General features: G+C 39.3%; 1 protein-coding gene across 5 annotated transcripts in view; it reads right to left on the reverse strand.

The window, feature by feature from the left end:
- Nucleotides 1-22,471, reverse strand: part of INTS4 (integrator complex subunit 4) — a 145,480-nt gene that overhangs the window by 64,904 nt on the left and 58,105 nt on the right. For all 5 annotated transcript variants that reach the window (XM_058306038.2, XM_058306039.2, XM_058306037.2 and 2 more), the window contains 5 exons: nucleotides 9,271-9,456; nucleotides 8,649-8,699; nucleotides 5,346-5,434; nucleotides 4,122-4,242; nucleotides 1,883-1,954 (listed from right to left, as the gene is read on the reverse strand). In XM_058306038.2, the coding sequence (XP_058162021.1) occupies nucleotides 1,883-1,954; nucleotides 4,122-4,242; nucleotides 5,346-5,434; nucleotides 8,649-8,699; nucleotides 9,271-9,456 (519 nt within the window). The remainder of the gene's footprint in view (nucleotides 1-1,882; nucleotides 1,955-4,121; nucleotides 4,243-5,345; nucleotides 5,435-8,648; nucleotides 8,700-9,270; nucleotides 9,457-22,471) is intronic.

Below are 22,471 nucleotides of genomic sequence, written 5' to 3' on the forward strand. Positions count from 1 at the left end.
GGGGAGTATAATGGTTGGCTTGTGTAAATATCCAGTCCTCTTGATAACTACAGTTCTCTTAATCATAAATGAATGAATCAGCATTGTGCTTTTATACATCAGCACCCAAGAAGGAGTCTCGATGTGAGTCCATATTGTCATGACTGGTCATCTCCGAAGCACTGACAAAAATGCCTGAGCCTGCAAGGATGTGGGTCAGACCCAATAGAAAAACTTATACACTGTGTTGGGTCTTGGGAGACCCTGGCAACACTTACCCCTCACTATTCACCGTAAATATTTCCTTTTTTATATTTCCACCTTCCCCTCCACACACTTAAAAAAACAGAAACACAAAACACATAAAAGAATAGACCTCAGAGGAAGGCAATGTCACAGTAATGGTGCTGTATAATTTCTCTTCAAGAAAGCCACATTGGGGAAACGGACTTTGGCCCAGTGGTTAGGGCGTCCGTCTACCATATGGGAGGTCCGCGGTTCAAACCCCGGGCCTCCTTGACCTGTGTGGAGCTGGCCATGCGCAGTGCTGATGCGCGCAAGGAGTACCGTGCCACGCAAGGGTGTCCCCCGCGTGGGGGAGCCCCACGCGCAAGGAGTGCGCCCGTGAGGAAAGCCGCCCAGCGTGAAAAGAAAGAGCAGCCTGCCCAGGAATGGCGCCGCCCACACTTCCCGTGCCGCTGACGACAACAGAAGCGGACAAAGAAACAAGACGCAGCAAATAGACACCAAGAACAGACAACCAGGGGAGGGGGGGAAATTAAATAAATAAATAAATCTTTAAAAAAAAAAAAAAAAAAAAAAAAGAAAGCCACATGGCAAGATCATGAGTATAAATGTTAACACTGCAACCATTTCTAAGCATTTATTATAGGGAGTAACTCAAAAGGAGAAAAGGGCTTATGTGTATGAATATGAGCTTATTATTTATATTGGTAGAAAAATTAAGAGACTCTAAATGTCCAATATATTGAAAGGCTAAAAAATGATGGCAAAATATACCTCACAGAACATTATATAAGCAGTAAAAATGCTAAGTATAAAGTTGATAATATGAAAAATAAAGCACATAACAAGTGGTAAATGTAAAAAGTAGAATACTAAATGATTAGCATACAAGGATTCAATGTTAAAAATAGGCATAAGAAAAAGAACTGAGAAGAAACACACCAAAATGACCAATCATTGTGTTAAGGAAGTAGGAAGATGAGTAAAGTATTTCATTTTCCCTCTATCAAAGATTCTATAACTCTTTAATATCACTTTTTATTTTTTAGGAGGTACCAGGAACTGAGCCCAGGATCTCGTATACAAGAAGCAGGCACTCAACCACTGAGCTACATCTGCTGCCCTATCTCTTTTATAATTTAAAAATTAAGATATTGACACTAAATGCACACACCATTTTCTCACTCATATTTGGTTATGCCAACCATGTAAGAGAACATCACAGTCAAAGCTTAAAAGCATTCTGAATAGACATTTTGTTGATGTTTAGAAAAGTAATTTATTCATTCTTCTATGGAAGGCTGCTGTTGAAAAGGAACTCTTAAGATATCACGCCATCTCACAGAATGAGAATAGAGCTTTCCAGTTTCTAACAAACAGAAAGTTAATTCTGCATCTCCTTTGTAAAATACGACCTGTTCAAAGCATTTCATTTCAATAGTACAAAACTGAACACAGTAGTTCATAACTTGGTTCAAGTTACTAAGGTTTTAAGTTTTTAAAATAATCCAAAAAATAAATAAGTAAATAATTCAGTCACCCTACATTAACTTAACAAATGCATGGATCAGAAATTAAATTAACGCAACTTGGCAAAAAGCTACCACATTGATGCTGGTTATAGAAACCCAGTTTAAACACAAGGAATTCAACTTACCCTCAGATCTGACATCAGTTTCTTATCAAGGGTCTGCTCCAAGAAATGAGAACTGACTTGCTCCATAGAGCCCTATAAAAAGATACAATCCAAGGCAAATTAAACAACATTTATGTGGGAAGTAGATTTGGCTCAACTGATAGTCTGCCTACCACATGGGAGGTCCAGGGTTCAAACCCAGGGCCTCCTGACCCATGTGGTGAGCTGGCCCACGCGCAGTGCTGATGCACTCAAGGAGTGCTGTGACACGCAGGGGTGTCCCCCGCGTAGTGAAGGCCCACGTGCAAGGAGTACGCCCTGTAAGGAGAGCCATCCCACACGAAAAAAGTGCAGCCTGCCCAGGAGTTGCACCACACACATGGAGAACTGACTCAGCAAGACGACGCAACAAAAAGAGACACAGACTCTCAGTGCTGCTGCCAAGAATACAGGCAGACACAGAAAAACACAGAGAGCAGACAACGGGGGCGGGGAAGGGGGGAACGGGAGAGAAAAAAAAGAATATGTGGAAAAAATAAATAAACAGCACTTATGATTTGAACATTATCTCACCTTCCAAGTTTATAGCCAACTTAAATGTATAAAAATAATTTTATTATAGTGGATAGTTAAGATGCCTATGGATATTGAATCACCAGGACAATAATAAAAAGCAGCAGCAGCTAACACCTAAATAGAACTTACTATGTGACACATAATTCAAAGTGCTATATTCATAAATTAATTCATTTAATCCTTACTACAGCCCTGTGAAGTAAATATTATTATGTGCCCCATTTTATATATGGGGAAAAGGAGGCCCAAAAATATTAAGTCACTCAATTCAAGGTCACAAAGACAGTAAATTCCAGAGCTATGGTATCAACCTAGGCTCCAGAATCTTTTTTTCCTAACCACTACTCCCTAACATCTTTCCATTCCTTTTCATTCCATTCTCTATTTGTTATTCACTCACTGATTCAATAAATATTGAGATTTAGCAACCATTCAACTATATGCATAGTTATAAGGAAAGGAATACAGAAATAAAAAGACAAAAACTCTACGCTCAATAAACTAACAGACTAATGAAAATACTGACAAGATAAACTGCATTATGGTATGAAATGCTATACTAAACATTTTATAAAGGGTGCTTTGAAAACTCAGTGAAGTACAAGAGAATGCTATGTGGGAAACAGCGGGTGCTTCTTTGAATGAAACATAGGATAGGGCTGTCGAAATGAGGCAGGACAGAAAAGCAGGGACCAGATCATAAAGGGCCTTGTTTGTCATGCTAAGGAGCATACCTAATGAGTAAGGTTCTATGAATGCTCTCTTAAACATGTGATGACCTCAACAATTTACAAGATACTTAGCTTCTATTTTTAAAATGTATTCCTCCCAATAATCCCATGAAGAATCTACCATTATTATTCCCATTTTTTAGATGAGAAATTGAGGCTAAGAGATAAGGTATCTTGCTCGTTTCAAGTAAGGGAGAAACAGCCAGATTTACACTTTATAAAGCAATGTGACCAATGAGCAAGAAGGAATCTAAATGGAGGTGGAGAGACCAATTAGGAGGCTATGAGAGCAGGCTGTAGGCATACTTAAGGAAAACAAGTAAGACTTCCTCTAATTCCAAGTTAGTAAATCTTACCCAAGTTAACACCTTTTCTACTATCCTAGGAGAACAATTTTTGCATTGCTTCAACTAAAGTAGTTTCAAAGGCACTTATTCTTATCTCCACTGGTTCAGCTGGTTGTCTTTCGTTACATAGATCTAAGCTAACACCACCTCTAACACTCGTTTTTTAATATAAAGTATCTATTTTTTAAAAAGAATTAAAATTTTAAAATATTCTCCCTTTCTTGCTCACATTTATATAATTTTATATACTTACATATTTTATATACTATAGTCACCACCGCCACCCTTCCATAGTATAGGACTTTGTAATTTATAAAACATTTTCATAGACAGCATCTCATTTGAACATCATGACAAACCTCTGAAGAAAACAGAAGAACTATTATAACCCCATTTAGCAGATGCAGTAAGATCAAGTGACATGTCCAAGATAACACAGCTAGAAAATGAAGGTGGCCAACATTCTTCCTATCATAAGACAGTTCTCTTTCTGAAAAGTTAATATTTTAAAAGAATGTGCTATGAATCCCTAATAGCAAAACAGCATGAAAGAACTGGCTAAAAGCCAGGAAAATTAGGACCTGAATCCCATTCCTACATACTTACCAGTAGCTTTGCAGCTTGAACTCGAACCACCCAGGAGCCATCACTGACCATGTGACAAATTTTTCCAAACGCATCATCAACTAAGCGAATTTCTTCATTAGAAGAAGGGATTGGGACAATGCTAAATTAAAAGAAAAGCCACACATGATAAAAACATGAGCCTAAGTCTTCAGGATCGATAAACTGAGAATGAACAATGAAAAATCAGCATATATGGAAATAACTGAATAGTTCAAGTCCTAGAATGATGAAATACATTTCAGAATAAACAAATTACTCTGAGAATATGAAACAACCCTGTTAGTTGTAATGCAAACTGACAATGTCTTGAATAAAACTGTTTAACCCATCAAAGGTTCAAGGACTTGTAAGGATATAAAAAAGTAGCTACCACAGAGTGTTTTATATACTTAAGTTTATTCTCTCCTATAATTGCATTGCTGCCAATTTAGTAAATCTGAGAATGAAGCAAAAGAAAGCATATTTGCAAATCTGGTCCTTAAAGATCATTTCCAGTTACTCTTTTAGTTTTATGTGGCAAAGTCCTAATAAACTATGAAATGGAACCTAGTCCAATACATTTATTAATGCATGTTTCAGGAGGTAGTGAAATTGTAATGAAGAGGAATTAGTGCTGAATTCAAAGTTGGGCACTGTGCAGCCATTCATCAACTACAAAACCTTGGTCAAGTCACTTAACCTCTCTGGAACTCTTCCATAAAGCAGGATAAAAAATATTTTTCTCCACACCTCACAGAGTCATGTGAGAATCAAATGATTTAATTGATGTGAACATATTTTTAACTAGGAAAACTCCTCCTGACTAACACTACAGAGGGATCATTATTCTCAAACTCATCCGCTATCTTTATCCGGCATTTGTATTTACTAAAAAGGGGCCCAGATCATTTTAAAGATTAAAAAAAACCAAACACATTGCTGAAAATCACTTAGGAAGGCTAGTCCAATCTTTTCATTTATTGATGAGGAGCCTGGGATCCAGAAAGGTTAAATATCTTTCCCAGGGAACAAAGCAATTTCATAGCAGAGCTAAAAAACAAAGACCAAGCTTCTTGATTTTCAGGATCTATGCTTTTCCCCTATGCCACACTGCCTTCCGGAAATCTAACAAGCATCCCTTTTCTGGAGGTGGGCTCTTTGCACGGTGGGAGGAGAGAAGAATGGCTTAGCGATGAACAAAAGCTGGCTTACACCCACACTAACCTTTCAGGATAGAGCTGACTGACAACCCAGACAAGCTGGACTGCAGCACTGCGCACTTGTTCATAGTCATCAGAGAGCAATTTACAGGCCTGCAAAGAAGGATTCCAATAGTCTATTAGTTTTGTGCCCTCCCAGGCTATGTTTAAACTATTTTCAAACGATGATAACAAAGCCAATCAAAATACTCATGGGTGGTTTTTTACTTTTTAAACCTTTGACCAACATAAAGAATTCTTGGCCTCAGTCAGCTGTTCTGGCTGTGTTCTGATGTGCATTCCCAACCCCATATCTGAGAGCACACCCCCACCACAGACTCACAGCACAAAAGCCATCCAGAAATGGCACCAAGCCTAGCAAATCCTACTGGGAGCCAATGGTACTACTCTCATATGTTCAAACACCAAAGAGGGTTTGTTCCCCTGCCTGTAAAATCAAAGCACATACCTGTGACTGACAGGTTATCTGAAAATTCAAGCATGGTAAGTAAATGTAGAGTTTGAATGCTAAGCTGTGAACAGAGACCAGGTGATTCTATTTTACTTTGCTCTGAAATGTAATATCCCTATCTCAGCTACAGTCATGGCAACACTCTAGACTTCAACCCCACCCAGAACTGCTCCATTTCTGAAATTTTAAAATACTATATTCCATTCTCTGGCCATAATATCCTGCTCCTCCAGCTCTTCCATTTGAGCCTACCAGTTCTTTAAACCAGAGTTTCTCAACCTCAGCACAATTAACATTTAGGGACAGATAATTCTTTGTTGGGGGGCTGCTATCCTGTGTACTGTAGGAGGTTTACCAGCATCCCTGACCTCTACCACTAGATGCCAGTAGCATCCTCCCCTTCCATTCTAACAGCCAAATATATCTCCAGATGCTGCCAAATGTCCCCTGGAAAGCAAAATCGTCCCCAATGAGAATCACTGCTTTAAACTAATCCCTTTTCTCCAAATTCCTTCTCTCCTCACTCCATGCCTTCCCATTACTTTAGTCTCCTGACAGCACTGTTAGCACACACACACACCAGGATTTCTGCCATACCTACTCTACAAACCTTTATTCCTCACAAGGGCTACAGAGCACTGGAAAAGAAACCACACTCCCTAAGCGATCGGTGGCTCATGATCTCAAATGTTATTGGCCCTACTCTAAAATCTTTTACACCCCTGATTAATTTACAATTCCATTTCCCAAGGCAGCTTTTCTTAACCTCCTCCTCAGAACCCCTATTCCATTACGTCAGCATCCAGCCATGAGGCGACCTTCTTATCTGAGAAAATCAGAATTCTCAGGCATGGACTCTCTCAGCTATTCCACATTCACTTATATCTGCATTCTTCCATACCCTGTTTTCTTAATATCTGTGAAAGAAGTATCGTTCCAGTCCCCAATCCTTCTGATTTTGCTACAGATCCCATCATCTCCTCACCAAGGCCTCCCTAACTATCTTCCAAAACAGGTGATTCTCTATCATAGCACCCTGTACTTCACAGCACTATTCATATGGTGTAATTATTTTATTTGTTAATTGAATGACTTGCCCATGAGAATGTGAGGGTTATGGATCTTATCCGACATATTCCTGGTTGTACAACCAGCATTCAGTACTCAATTTTTATTGAATAAATCAGCTCATGAATCCCATTTTCCAACTTAAGGAACTTAATCCAACATTTATGTATTCTCCTCTGTCTCTTCTTTCAGAAACTTCTAACAAACATCCAGCTCTCCCTTCAGCATATATACGTACTCAAATGATGATCTTTAAAATACAAAGTCCTTCCTTAATCTTATACTCCCTTCTTTCTACTGTCTTCTATTCTTCTTTTCCATCACAGCCAAATTTCTTTAAAATATGGTCTATGATCACTATTCAACTGCTACACCTCAACTGACCCTAACCTGGCCCCCACATCAACCACTCCACTAAAATTGCTCTTTAAACTCACTAATACCCATTTGTTGCTAGGTCCAATAAGCAGATTTCAGTTCTACCCTAATTGACATCCCACTAGCATTTGACACTGCTGACTACAAGAATTCCCTCCTATCTTTTCTGGCATATATTTTTCCTCCTCCTCCATCTGGCTGCTCCTCAGTTCCACTCTAGAGCTCCTTTCTTCCGTCCACCTCTTAAATCTTGGAACTTCCCGATGGCTCCATCTGTGGTCTCTGATGCAATGTACTCACTCTCTCTGGGCAGCTCTATTTCCTCCCTAGATAGTGATAGCCCCACATATCCACTGTCATCTCTGATTTCTCCTGAACTCCAGATCTTCACAACTACCTATTGCTTGGACCTGTCCTCATGGATAGCCCACTAACCCTTCAAATTCAATATAACCAAAAGTGAATTCATTAGGAACTCATATAAACTCTATCTTATATCTCAAGCCCTCCCCCATCGCCACATCCTCACTTCCCCGAGGCCCTCTTCATTGCTTGCTTGGATACTGACATAGTCTCATGCCACTCAACATGTGAATCAGTCACCTAACTCTTTCCCCTGAGTCCTTAACCCTCCAAGCTCCAATTATTTAACTTCCCACACAGCTTTCCTATAGGGAAAGAAGGCGTTAGTAAGACCTACACAAGCATTCTGTACAAATTCCCTTTTGTAAAAAACATAAGCTTTGTTTACACATCAGTCATAGGAGCTTGGCTAATTTATTATCTTCCCCTAAGAGACAGATACACTATTGATAGGGTAACAAAATCTGATCACTGAGCAAAGACCTAGATTTCCTGTCACTAGATTCATTCAATCATTCTCCAAGACAAATACTACCTTGTAAGGCCTTTAGGTTATGCAGTTGATTAGCTTTTCCTAGTGAAATCACAACTACACTGTGCCTTTCTTTTCTAATACTGCAACATTCATGAGAAATCTTTTCTTATGATCTCATGGTCTTGTTCATCCTCCTCCGTTAACACTCCAGTATGTCAAGTACAGTACCTACAACTGACTTCATGTATGGTCCAACCAAAACAGAAGTCAGCAAGACTACCACTTTCCCTATTCAGAACACTACACCTCTCTCATGTACTCTGGTGCTTATATTGAGCTACCTAAATGCACTTAAAGTCCTTCCCACGGACTAGTGCTATTAAATGACATATCCCCTATTCTTTCCTTAGAAAGAATATCTTGGATCCAAAAACATATGACTTTACATACATCTCAATTAATGTTGCCACATTCAGCCTGCTGAAGTCCTTATGTTTCCAAATTCTGATAACCAGCATGTCACCTTCCCAGCTTCACGATCCCTCCTCCCCTCCAGTAGCCATTTAAAATACCTGAGTATAAATTGTTTGGTGTAATTTTAGTCCTCTTTCATGGAGCTGCAACTAGATAATAAAAATACAGGTTAAGTATTTGGGAAAGCAGATTAAAATGTCCAATGTCTCCTCACAACCCTACATACTTTCCCCCATTATATGAGGCTAGCATAGTACCCTTTAGTCAAAATCAGAGCTACATAAGTAAGAAACCTAGTCAAAGATTTTTCAGCAGAATCACTCAAACACATAAGGAATCTAACCTATTGAATGCCCTAAGGGAAGGGATATCAGAGAAGTATAAAATAATGATAAGAAGACTGAGGAAGAAATGGTTAACACTACCCATGCCCCCAAAAAGCACTTCCTCCTGGTAACTTCCACCTGTATTTCTGAAACCTGAAAGGTTTAACCTATACCTACTTTATAATATAATAGCAAGTCACTGCTGGGAGGGGGATCTGGAGAAGTGGCTTGGTGTTGTAATACAACAAACACCTTCCTAAAAGTGTGCAAGTATATGCTGGGGTGTTCAGAATGCATCCAAGTCAACATCAGCCATGGAAATGCTAATAAAAAACAAATAGAGAGAAACAAGAACAAAACCCTGTTCCACGTTACTTTCCATGAACATCTTTACCATGGCCTTGATAGCTGCTGTTCTGACACGTGGGTCCTGGTCACTGAAGTAATCCCCTATAATCTTCTGTACATCTCTAGCAACTAGGCCTTCTGCATCCTTTGAGACACTTTTCTCCAAAGAACCAAGATTGCCAAGTAATTGCAAGCACTTATTTCTTACACCATGGGAGGTATCTGTCAGGTGCTATAAAAATAAGACAGGGAACAAAAGTGCATGATTTAAGATATATTAAAAAAGAAACAAAAACATTATGTCAATTTCAGGGATGATTTCAAACACTAGATTCTCATCAGTCTATTTATCTAGTATCACATTATTTGAGTATGTCTTTGCCAAAATATCTAGTCCTTGGAGAGTGAGACTCACATTTGTTCATCTCTGTAATTCCAACACTTAACATTTTGCCTGTACAGAATAGGTACTTTAAAAATGGCTCTTGAATCACATTTAAAAACAAGACAAAAATGTCATCATTTTACAACTTTAGAAGAAATGTGCAAAAATATTAAGTCAATGAATTTTCACAAAGTGAATAAACATATATATCAAACAACCAGATAAAGAAATAGAACAAAATCAACATCCCAGAAACATCCCTCACATGGTCTTGCAGCAATTACCCACCCCCCAAAAACTGCCATACTCCTGACTTCTAACATATTTATTTTGCTTACTTTTATACTATACAAAAGGTATCTGGCTTCTTTCACTTAATATTAAGTTTGCAAGATTCATTCATGGAATGGCTACAGCCATGGTTCATTCATTCATTCCTTTTTTTTTTAAATATTTATTTTATTTCTCACCCCTTCCCCCCAGTCCCAATTGTCTGTACTCTGTGTCCATTTGCTGAGTGTTCTTCTTTGCCTGCTTCTGTTGTTGTCAGCGGCACGCAAATCTGTGTCTCCTTCTTGTGTCATCTTTTTGTGTCAGCTCTCCATGTGTGCAGAGCCATTCTTGGGCAGGCTGCACTTTCTTTCACGCTGGGCGCCTCTCCTTACGGTGTGCACTCCTTGCGCGTGGGGCTCCCCTATGCAGGGGACACCCCTGCATGGCACGGCACTCCTTGCGTGCATCAGCACTGCACATGGGCCAGCTCCACACGGATCAAGGAGGCCCGGGGTTTGAACCACAGACCTCCCATGTGGTAAATGGACACCCTAACCACTGGGCCAAGTCCGCTTCCCCATTCATTCTTAATACTGTATAGTATTCCATTTGTGAAACATCATGATCTATTTATCCATTCTACTGTTGATAGATATTTGGGTTGTTTCCAGTTTGGGGCTATTTTGAATAGTGCTACCATGAGTTTGTTGGGTTTTTATTAAAGATTTATTTATTTATTTATTTATCTCCCCTTCTTCTCCCCACCCCAGTTGTCTGTTCTCTGTCTATTTGCTGCGTGTTCTTTGTCCGCTTCTGTTGTTGCCAGCAGCATGGGAATCTGTGTTTCTTTTTGTTGTGTCATCTTGTTGTGTCAGCTCTCTGTGTGTGCGGCACCATTCCTGGGCAGGCTGAACTTTCTTTTGCACTGGGCGGCTCTCCTTATGGGGCGCACTCCTTGCACGTGGGGCTCCCCTACGTGGCTATGTGGGGGACACCCCTGTGTGGCATGGCACTCCTTGCACACATCAGCACTGCGCGTGGGCCAGCTCCACACGGGTCAAGGAGGCCTGGGGTTTGAACTGCGGACCTCCTATGTGGTAGACAGATGCCCTAACCACTGGGCCAAGTCCGCTTCCCCCATGAGTATTCTTATACATGGCCTATGGTGAACACCATGGCATTTTTGCTGGATATACACTTATGAGTGGAAGTTCTGGGTCATAGAACATGCGTATGAGCAGCTTAAGATTCTGTAAAATAGCAGTTATATAAATTTACACTTGCACCAGTGTTACATGAGTCACCCACTTATGCCACATCCTTGTCGACACTTAGTACTGTCAATCATTTTAAACAAATTACCAGTTATCTCATACAACTACTCCGATGCTACTAAAATAAGCTATTTGTATAGTGTAGTAATAGGAACTGGAAACACTTTTTTAAAGAAATAAGGTTGTGCACCAGATGACTATACGGTGTGGAACTCTGACTTCCAAACTCTTAGGTTTGAATGAACTTCACTGGCATTAATAAAGGTCATTGATAGCTTAAAAAACACACCAAACTTTTATTGACTGGGATGCACAGTTAGAAGTATATATTATACTGCAACACAGTACTAACATACAAACATATATACAGGAAGTTTAACAAAACAATATTTACTCTTACACCTTGTGCTGTACTCAGTCTAGTATTTAAATTCTAGTGTTTTTCAAAAAATACAAATCTAGATCCATGAAACTGATTGCATTACCCACTAATGGGTCATGATCCTCAAACTGAAAGACACTGGTGTCGAGAAAAGTAAATAGGAATTGAAATTAAAAGCCTGGGTTCACAAAGCTCCTTACAGAATGGCTAATTTCAGGACTGGGGCAAGAAACAGGTAAGAAAAGCCTGGGGTATCTAGTGCCAGAAAGAAAGGAAAATGTCAAATAATAATGGAGTCCAGGTTGAAAGGACAAGGGCACAAATCTGTGGGCATTCCCACTCACTGTCAATATTTAAATGATACTAAAAGGAAGCAATTAACCAAATCCAGAATGCATGGCATTCTATACAACAAATTACCCCATTTCTTCAATTAAAAAAAAGAAGATATTTAAAGGGAAAAAGGAGGAAGAGGGACACTGTTATAGATTAAATGAAATTTAAGAGACTATACAAATGCAGTATGTACATCTTTATGTATCCTAATTCAAAAGAAAAACCATAAAAAGATATCTTTAATATAGAAGGAAATGTTAATATGATATTAAGTAATTACTGCTAATAATGGCATCATAGTTTTTTTTTTAAATATCAACTGGAAATATATGGTGAAATAGGTATGGATGGAATAACATGATGTCAAGAATTTACTTTAGGTGGCGGACTTGGCCCAGTAGTTAGGGCGTCCGACTACCACATGGGAGGTCTGCGGTTCAAACCCTGGGCCTCCTTGACCAGTGTGGAGCTGGCCCACGCGCAGTGCTGATGCGCGCAAGGAGTGCCGTGCTACATAGTCCCCGCGTAAGGGAGTCCCACACGCAAGGAGCGTGCCCCATAGAGAGCTACCCAGAGCGAAAGAAAGTGCAGCCTGCCCAGGAATGACGCTGCACACACAGAGAGCTGACACAACAAGATGACGCAACCAAAAGAAACACAGATTCCTGTGCCGCTCACAACAACAGAAGTGGACAAAGAAGACGCAGCAGATAGACAAAGAGAACAGACAACCGGGGTAGGGGGGAGGGGATATAAATAAGTAAATAAGTAAATAAATCTTTTAAAAAAAAAGAATTTACTTTAAAATACTACAGAAGACAAAAACAAAAAGTGGGAGGGGAAAATACAAGAAAAGGATTCCAAGTTATAAATAATTTTTGAATCTATAAGCAAAACTGGGGAAAAAAATAAATCTGTAAGTCACTGACTCTCTCAAGGCCTCAGTTTCTTCATCTATAAAGCGGAAATAATAATACCTACCTTATCTAATTCACAGGTTTACCATGATGCTCAAGCAAGAATATACATGTGAAAAACCTTATGAACTATAAAGCATAATAGGAATATTAGCCACTGTGGTTATAATTTAAAATAGTAAGGAAGGCATAAGCTCACATATAAAGCCTATGTCCCCAAGCAGGTGCCCCAGACTGGCCTGTGCACGGCTCACTCCATGCCGGTCCACGCCACAGAGCGCCTCCAGCACCACACTGCGAGGTCTCGGGGCCTGGCGGCATGTTCGACCTTCTGCCCTCACACCAAGCCAGCATTTGCACTTCAGGCTCTCTAAATATTCTCTCTAAATAACAGTAGTAAGGGGGAAATGCTCTAAAATAAGCAATAAAGTTTCCAGTTGGTCACGACAGTAAAAAACTTCAAATGAATATAATTAAAAAGTCAAACTATTTAAATTTCTTAGTTTGGAAATCAGTCACTTGCTGCAGCCCAAAATAGTCTAGTAAATTCTATCACATCAACACGGTTATGAGTGGGAAACTCAGGCATCACAGCCAGAAGCAAGTCCACAGGGTAAACCTTTAAAATATTTTATTGGCTGCTTTATACAAAATCGGAAGTTTTATTTCAGTCAATTTCAAGGACAGTGTATTAAACTATGTACACTGCCTTTCGGTAAACACTTTGGTAAGAACATGATATGTGCGACACCTACAGATCGGCTTCAGGCATCAATTATAACATGGTATTAACAACAAAAATAAAAACCAACTGAAAAAATAAATAAATAAAGCATATGTATGGTTTCATGAAGCAATAACTACATATACAATTACTAGTACAAAGTGAAAATCTTTAGGTATCTCCTTCCAGTTCAAAATTTCTAGAATTGTCTACCTATAAATGAAATCACTGATTTAAAATACACATGAACTAATTTGTCTCTCTAACAGTGGAACATAAATGGTCTCTAGAAGTACCCTCAGTAATCTCTTCCTGCCTAAATTCCCCAATGCCCCATTTAACAGATAAAGAATGAGGACAGTAAAAGTTCAGAGATATGTCTAGCAGCACATATAAATTAGTGGAAAAGCTGATATTAGAACCCACATCTCCTGACAATCAAGCTTTCCCCTACTCAGCTGCAGAAATCAATAATTATATTATTTTGAAAATTTTGCTCACTCTGTTCAAAGTTAAGCATTGTAGACTTAAGTACTTAAAAAAGCTATGCAATACCTAACTCGGTTTCCTCCACATCTATATTTATAATATTACTTCCAAATAGCACTATTTTCTAGTCAGGAAGAACCACTCACATTTCTAATTACTGTCCCCTAAACATAGTGCGACTACTACAACACCTAATTCTTATGATTAGCTTTCTAGGCTACTAACACCTTATGTAAATAAGCACACACACACCAGCACCACAGATCTGAAGAATCAGGAAGATGTATAAAATAAGTAAACATGTTAAGGTTAATATCAGGCTACTCACTGTCAAAGAAGGAAGTTACAAATATAGAAAGAAAAAAAAAAAAACTAGAATGAACACTGTCAGAAACTGAGTTTAAATTAAACCTAGAGATGGTAACTCATGGTGTTCAGTGAATGTAGATACAGAAATGTAGATGTAGATATATTTCTATATTATAGATCTATCCAAAGAGAGGGTCCCAAAGCAGCAATACCCCAGTAGTAATGAACAACACCTATTATACAGATTTTGGTTTCTAAATACCATTCTCCACTACTAGGAATTGGAACTTTTTGGAGACAGCAGATTCTAGTACTGGGGCAGAGAAAGTATAAGATGAGCCTGTCACTTCCAGGAAGATGGCAGATTAGAAAGACCCAGGACTCTCTTCTCTCCCAGAATAATAGCTAGAGGAAAGGCAGAAACAGCCTGTAAAAAAAATATCTTCCAGGGTTTAGAACACCAGGGGAAGGCTGGTCACTGCCCAGAAGAGAAAGGGAGAAAGGAAAAGAATCATGACAACAATATTTTGAGTTAAAAAAGAAAATATAAAGAAACTGAAAAAAAAAAAAAGATAAAAAAAAGAATATTGCGAGTTAAAAGCAGCAGCTCCAACTGTCGGCATCTTCCTTTACACTATAGTCATTTTTGAATTCTCAGGCCTTGGACTGGTGGCTACAAAGGGGGCCCCAGGAATCCACCTCCCCAGGAAAGGGAAGAGAAAGGGACACAGCCTAAGGGTGACTCAGTTTCTGACTCACAAGTCTGGTCTGCTGTGTCCAAGAGCCCTTCCAGGCCAGGGGGGCTGCACCACTGTTTGCTTAGGAGCCCACACGGGACTGAAGAGATGCAGCCCTCTCAATCTCCCTCTCTGCTGACCAGGACTGATTGCTGAGGACATAGAGGGGAGTGGAATTAGTTCTTACCTGGGAACAGGGAAGGGGTTGCCAGCAAAGGTTGGAGAACTGCTTCTGAGAAAGTTCAAATTACAAGGTCCTTAGCCTCCAAGCAAAATTGTCTATCACACTGAACCAGTCAGTGTTGCAGCACACACACTCTGACCAGGCTTTGAACTGAGAGGACTGTCAAAGAGCACCACCATCTGGCAGACCAAGGAAGTACAACTGAGAAAATTTAAAGTAAATAAGTGAGAGAAGCTTTTTCCAGCCTTTACAGCCTTCCTCCCCAAGGCCCTTGGAAGCAGGTCTGCAAACCATTACTGGGTCCAGGGCTCAGATCTGAGCAAATAAAAGAGACAATCATAAAGACCCAGAATTGACTGACCCAAGAATCAAAGAAGAGCAGTAACACAGCCTCTTGCCATTAAATCCCTAAAAAAAGAGAGAAAAATTGGACAGCTGAGTAAATTCATTATAACAGATGCCTAGAGATCAGCAAAATATTATAAGGCATATCAAGAAAATGAAAAAAATGGCCCAAAAAAGGGAATACTTCAAACCACAATGAGATGCAGGATTTGAGATAATCAATATGATGCACACATATTTTCAAACTCAAATTAATGAGTAAAAGTCAATATAGCTAACAAAATAAAGGACATCAAGACACTGAGCAAGCACAAAGAATAATTTGAAAACCGGAATAGAAAAGTAACAGAACTCATGGGAATAAAAGACACAATAGGTGAAATAAAAAATACATTAGAGGGGGAAATGGACTTGGCCCAGTGGTTAGGGCGTCCGTCTACCGCATGGGAGGTCCGCGGTTCAAACCCCGGGCCTCCTTGACCCGTGTGGAGCTGGCCCATGCGCAGTGCTGATGCGCGCAAGGAGTGCCCTGCCACACAGGGGTGTCCCCTGCATAGGGGAGCCCCACGCGCAAGGAGCGCGCCCCGTAAGGAAAGCCGCCCAGCGCGAAAGAAAGTGCAGCCTGCCCAGGAATGGCGCCGCACACACTTACCGTGCCGCTGACGACAACAGAAGCAGACAAAGAAACGAGACGCAGCAAACAGATGCAGAGAACAAACAACCGGGGGAGGAGGGAATTAAATAAATAAGTAAATCTTTTTTAAAAAAGAAAAAGAAAAGAAACATATTGCAAAGCTACAGTAGTCAAAATGGCATGTAGGGGAGTGGATGTAACTTGTTGAGTGCCTGCTTCCCATAAATGAGGCCCTGGGTTCAATCCCCAGTACAGCCTTAAAAAAAAAACAAAAACGGCATGGTTTTGGCATAAAGACAGCCACATCAATTAGTGGAACAGAACTGAGGTTCAGAAATAATCCCTCGCCTCTAGCACCAACTGGTTTTCGACAGACTAACAAAGCCATGATAACAGGACAAATCACTCTCTTCAACAAACTGTGCAGGGAGAACTGGATATCCATAACCAAAAGAATGAAAGAGGACACCTATCTCACTCCCTATACAAGAATCAACACAATATTTATCAAAGATCTAAATATAAAAGCCAGGACCATAAAACTACAAGAAGAAAATGTATGAAAACATCTTAAAGACCTTGTGGTAGGTGGAGGTTTCTTGAACCTTACACCCAAAGCTTGAGTAACAAAAGAAAAAATAGATAAATGGGACCTCCTCAAAATTAAACACTTTTGCACCTCAAAGGACTCTGTTGAAAGGATGAAAAAAAGTCAACTCAATGAGAGAAAATATTTGGAAATCACATATCCAATAAGGATTTAATATCCAGGATATATAAAGATATGCTACAACTCAACAATAAAATGACAAACGACCTGATTAAAAAAAATAGGCAAAAGACATGAATAGACATTTGTCCAAAGAAGAAATACAAACGGCAAAAAAACATAAAAAATGTTCAACATCACTGGTGATTAGGGAATTGCAAATCAAAGCTACACTGAGATATCACTTCACACCTATTAAAATGGTCACTATTAAAGACAGAGAACTACAATACTGGAGAGGATGTGGAGAGACGGGGACATTTATTCACTGTTGGTGGGAAGGCAGAATGGTACAACCACTGTGGAGGACTGTTTGGCAGTTCCTAAAGAAGTTGAATATAGATTTGCTATGTGACCTGCCAACACTACTACTGGGTATATATGCAAAAGAGCTGGGAGTTGTGGCACCAACAGACACCTGCACACCAATGTTCATAGAGCGATTATTCATGATTGCCAAAAGATGGAAAAAACCCAGGTGTCCATCAACCAACTAACAGATAAACAAATTGTGGTGTATACACATAATGAAATATTACGCAGCTTTAAGAAGAAATGAAGTCATATGACAACATGGATGAATGTGGAGGACATTATGTTGAGTGAATCAAGCCAGACACAAAAGGACAAATACTCTATGATTGTGCTACTATGAACTAGATATATTGTGTAATCTCATGGGGTTAGTAACTTGAATATGTCACCAGAAAATAGAATGACATTAGAGAATGGAAAGCTGAAGGTTAACTTGTGCAGAATGGGTAAAAAGGATGTGTTAGTCTTTGGGAATGAACAGAAAAGGAGAAAAACCAACATGATGTTTGTAACTAGCAATACAATTATGTGGGTATGACCACTGGAAAGTTTAAGGTCATGTATATAACTAAAAGGAAAGCTAAAAATTTAACATGTTACTGTAGAGCATAGTAAAACCACATGTGAAATATGAATATGGGTAAAATTGCATAAAAAGACCGTTTTTCTTTGAAGCTGAACAAATATATGTAAATACTACAAGATGTTACTATCAGACCAAAAAAAAGTCATTCTGCTAAGTGAAAGAAAGCAGACACAAAGTACTACATATTGTATGATTCCATTTATACCAAATGTAAATATAAATAAATTTATAAAGATGAAATTAGGGAGCAGAGTTGGCTCAAGCAGTTGAGTATCTGCTTCCCACACAGGAGGTCCTAGATTCAATCCCTGTGCCTCCTAAAAACAAATACAACAAACAAACAAACAAACAAAAAGACAACTCAGGGAAGCCAATGTGGCTCAGTCTTTGAGTACCAACTTCCCCCATAGGAGGTCCCAGGTTCAATCCCCAGCCCCAGTACCTAAAAAATAAATAAATAAATAAAAATTAAAATTAAAAAAAGATGAAATTAGATTAGTGGTGGGCAGCGGACTTGGCCCAGTGGTTAGAGTGTCCACCTACCACATGGGAGGTCCACGGTTCAAACCCCAGGCCTCCTTGACCCGTGTGGAGCTGGCCCATGTGCAGTGCTGATGCGTGCAAGGAGTGCCATGCCATGCAGGGGTGTCCCCCGCATAGAGGAGCCCCACGCACAAGGAGTGAGCCCCATAAGGAGAACCACCCAACGCGAAAGAAAGTGCAGTCTGCCCAGGATTGGCACCGCACACACGGAGAGCTGACACAAGATGATGCAACAAAAAGAAACACAGATTCCCATGCCACTGTCAACAACAGAAGCGGACAAAGACGACGCAACGAATAGACACAGAGAACAGACAACTGGGTGGGGGGGGAGAGGAGAGAAATAAAGAAATAAATCTTTGAAAAAAAAAAAGATTAGTGGTTCTGTAAGGATAGAGGGATTGACTGGTGACTGCTAATGCATGTGGAGTTTTTCTTTTTGGAGTAATGAAATTGTTCAAAATTTTTTTGTAGCAAGGAATACACAACATTGTGAACACTGAAAGTCATTGATTATACCCTTTGGACAGATCACATGGTATATGAATATATCTAAATAAAACAGCTTAAAAATAAAAAATTGTTCAAGAATAGCCAGAAATAGCAGCTATGTACAGCAGGGGAAGCTTAGAGAGGTTGAGAGGTGAAAAATTTTATCTGTTTATTATTATTATTGAAATAATGAAAATACTCTAATACTGATTATAGTGATGAATGCACAACTATGTGATTATACCAAATACCACTGATTGTACACGTTGGATGAACTGTATGCTTTGTTAATATGTATCAATAAAATTAATTTGTATAAAAAATTTTTTTGAGTATTGTCCGGAGACAACCGATACCCAGGTTGAAAAATTCCAGGTACATGGCTTAGTATAACCAAGTCCATCCAGTCTGGCCCAGGCTAATGGAGGACAGAGTCAACTCCTATTTTTAGTGAAGAGAAAAAAAGCTTTTTTTCATATGGAAGCATCATTTCTGAAACTACACTGTTGGGAAGCAGATGTGGCTCAAGCAGCTGAGCTCCTGCCTACCACACTGGAGGTCCCAGGTGCCTCCTAAAGAAGACGAGCAAGACAGGGAGCGATGGCAGGTGAGGCAAGCTGATGCAACAAGAGACAGGAGGAAAACAAAGAGAGACACAACAAAGCAGGGAGTAGAGGTGGCTCAGGCAATTAGGTGCCTCCCTCCCACATCAGAGGTCCTGGGTTTGGTTTTCAGTGCCTTCTGAAAAAAAGACCAACACAAAAGCAGACACAGCAAAGGCAAACAATGAAGGGGTTGGGAGAAATAAATAAAATAAATATTTAAAAACAAAAATAAAAATTATACTGTTAACTAAACCACCAGACCCTGCAGGGTTACTACCACTAATAAAACACTTACTTGATTTTCAAACAGTATGCTCAAAGCTCTAGCTTCTAATGAGGTAACCAGGCAACACTGCCACACAGCTGACCTATGACTGCCCACTGAATTTTAGCCCAAATGAGCGAAAGTCTAAAATACCCTCAGGGCAGCAACTGCAAATCTTATGAAGTCCTTCCACTACAGGTGCAATACAGCCATCATCATTAACACCTGAGGAGACTCTCCACTGCAGGGGATGCTATTTTAGTATTATCAACTCTACCAGGCCATTAAAGTACCTTCATTTTAACATTAATGGAATGAGTAAGCAAACCATATATCTACTAATAAGAGCTCTCCATGTCAAAAATGAAATAAAGCAGCCAGTTTAAACCTTTTGTACTAGAACAAAAAAATCAATGGGTAATTATATCAAGAAAACCTGAGAACAAACTTAAGACAGAAATAACTTATTTATTCATTCAGTTTCAATATAGATTGTTTTCAACCACAGGAAAAAAATTCAGTGTACTTTGTATGCAAATTACTCTGAGAGATACCATCTCCAAAGAAACAATACATAGTATTTTTGGATAGTATTCAAATGCTAAAAAGCAATATGGCATCAAACCATATTATCAAGAAAGTAAAAAAGACAACCTATACAATGGGCAGAAAGAGTTGGAAATCACATAATTGACAAGAATTACTTATCCAGAATATATAAAGAACACCTACAAATCAACAACAAAAAGACAATCAACCCAGTTTAAAAATGGGTCAAGGACTTGAATAGGCATTTCTCCAAAGAAGATATATAAGCATACAATAAATGCATGAAAAGATGCTCCATATCATTAGACATTAGGGAAATGCAAATCCAAATCACAATGAGATACCACCTTATACTTTACTAAAGTAGTTACATTAAAAAATAGCTAAGTGTTGGAGAAGACCTGGAGAGACAGAAACAAGCATACATTTGTGATAGCAATGTAAAATGGTGCAATCACTGTGGAAACCAGTTTGATTCCTCAGAAAGTTAAGTACAAAATTACCATATAACTCAGCAATCACACCTCTAGGTAAACAAAGAATTGAAAACAGGGACACAATAAGATATCTGCACACCAAAAATTCATAGTTGCAGTATTCCAAGTGCAAAATATGGAAGTAATCCAAGTGTTCCTGAACAAATGAATGGATAAACAATGTGTTGCATACACAAAATGGAATATTATTCAGCTGTAAAAAGGAATGAAGGCTTGATAAATATGATAACATGGATGAACCTTGAAGACATCGTGTTGAGTAAAATAAGGCAGACATAAAATGACAAACACTATATGACCTCACATATATGAAGTAATTAAAATATGCAAATTCAGTCAGAAACTAGAATACAGATTACCAGGGGCTTGGGTAGCTTCAAGGAATGGAGAATTAATGTTTAATTGGTAAAGAATTTCTGTTTGGAGTCAAAGAAAATTTGGATAATGGGTGGTGGTGGTGATATTTGAAAGTAGTCAAAAGGGTGAATTTTAGGTTGTATATATGTTACAAACATTAAAATAAAAAAATTTTAAATAAACAGAGGGAAGCGGATTTGGCCCAACGGATAGGGCATTTGGCCCAACGGATAGGGCATCTGGCCCATGGGCAGTGCTGATGCACACAGGAGTGCCGTGCTACGAAGGGGTGTCCCCTGCATAGGGGAGCCCCATGCACAAGGAGTGTGCCCCATAAGGAGAGCCGCCCAGTGCGAAAAAAGTGCAGCCTGCCCAGGAGCGGCGCCGCACACATGGAGAGCTGATGCAGCAAGATGACGCAACAAAACAAGACAAAGATTCTGGGTGCCACTGAAAGAAGACAAGCGGACACAGAAGAACACACAGGAAATGGACACAGAGAGCAGACAACTGGGGGGGAGGCGGGGAAGGGGAGAGAAATAAAAAAAAAATTAAATTAAATAAACAGAAATATAAAAACAGTGGACCCTAATGTAAATTATGGACTATAGTTGCGATGGTTAAATTTATGTGTCAACCTGGCTAGATTACACTTTCCAGTTGGCCTGTTACTGTGAAGTATTTCATGGATTAGAAATTGACTGCATCAATGGTTGATTACATTTATGATCAACAAAGGAGACTGCCTTCAGCAATGAGAGGAGTCTCATCCAATCAGTTGAAGGCTGTAAAGTGAGAACCAATGATTTCAACAGTCAGAAAGAAAAAATTATAGCTCTACTTCAGCCAGCCAGTTTCCCCTGAGGAATTCATCAAAACCTTCATCAGAGTTCCCAACTCATGGCCTGTCCTATGGTACATGGACTTGCCAATCCCCACAGACATGTGAGCTAATTCCTGAATTAAATCTCATAATATTTTTACACACATATATATGCGTATACATATATATACACATACACAAATATATCTTATCAGTTCTATTTCTCTGGAGAATGCTGACTAATACAGATTTTGGCACCAGGAGTGATTTTTTTTGGAAAATAAATTTTAAGAATGAGATTTCTGAGTTGGTTCTGGGGTTTGGGAACCTGGTTTCTAATATGATAAGATTAAAAATTCACTAATGGTAGTGGACTTGGCCCAGTGGTTAGGGCGTCCGTCTACCACATGGGAGGTCCACGGTTCAAACCCCGGGCCTCTTTGACCCGTGTGGAGCT

This window comes from Dasypus novemcinctus, chromosome 10 (assembly GCF_030445035.2).
Source record: "Dasypus novemcinctus isolate mDasNov1 chromosome 10, mDasNov1.1.hap2, whole genome shotgun sequence".
Taxonomy (NCBI): domain Eukaryota; kingdom Metazoa; phylum Chordata; class Mammalia; order Cingulata; family Dasypodidae; genus Dasypus; species Dasypus novemcinctus.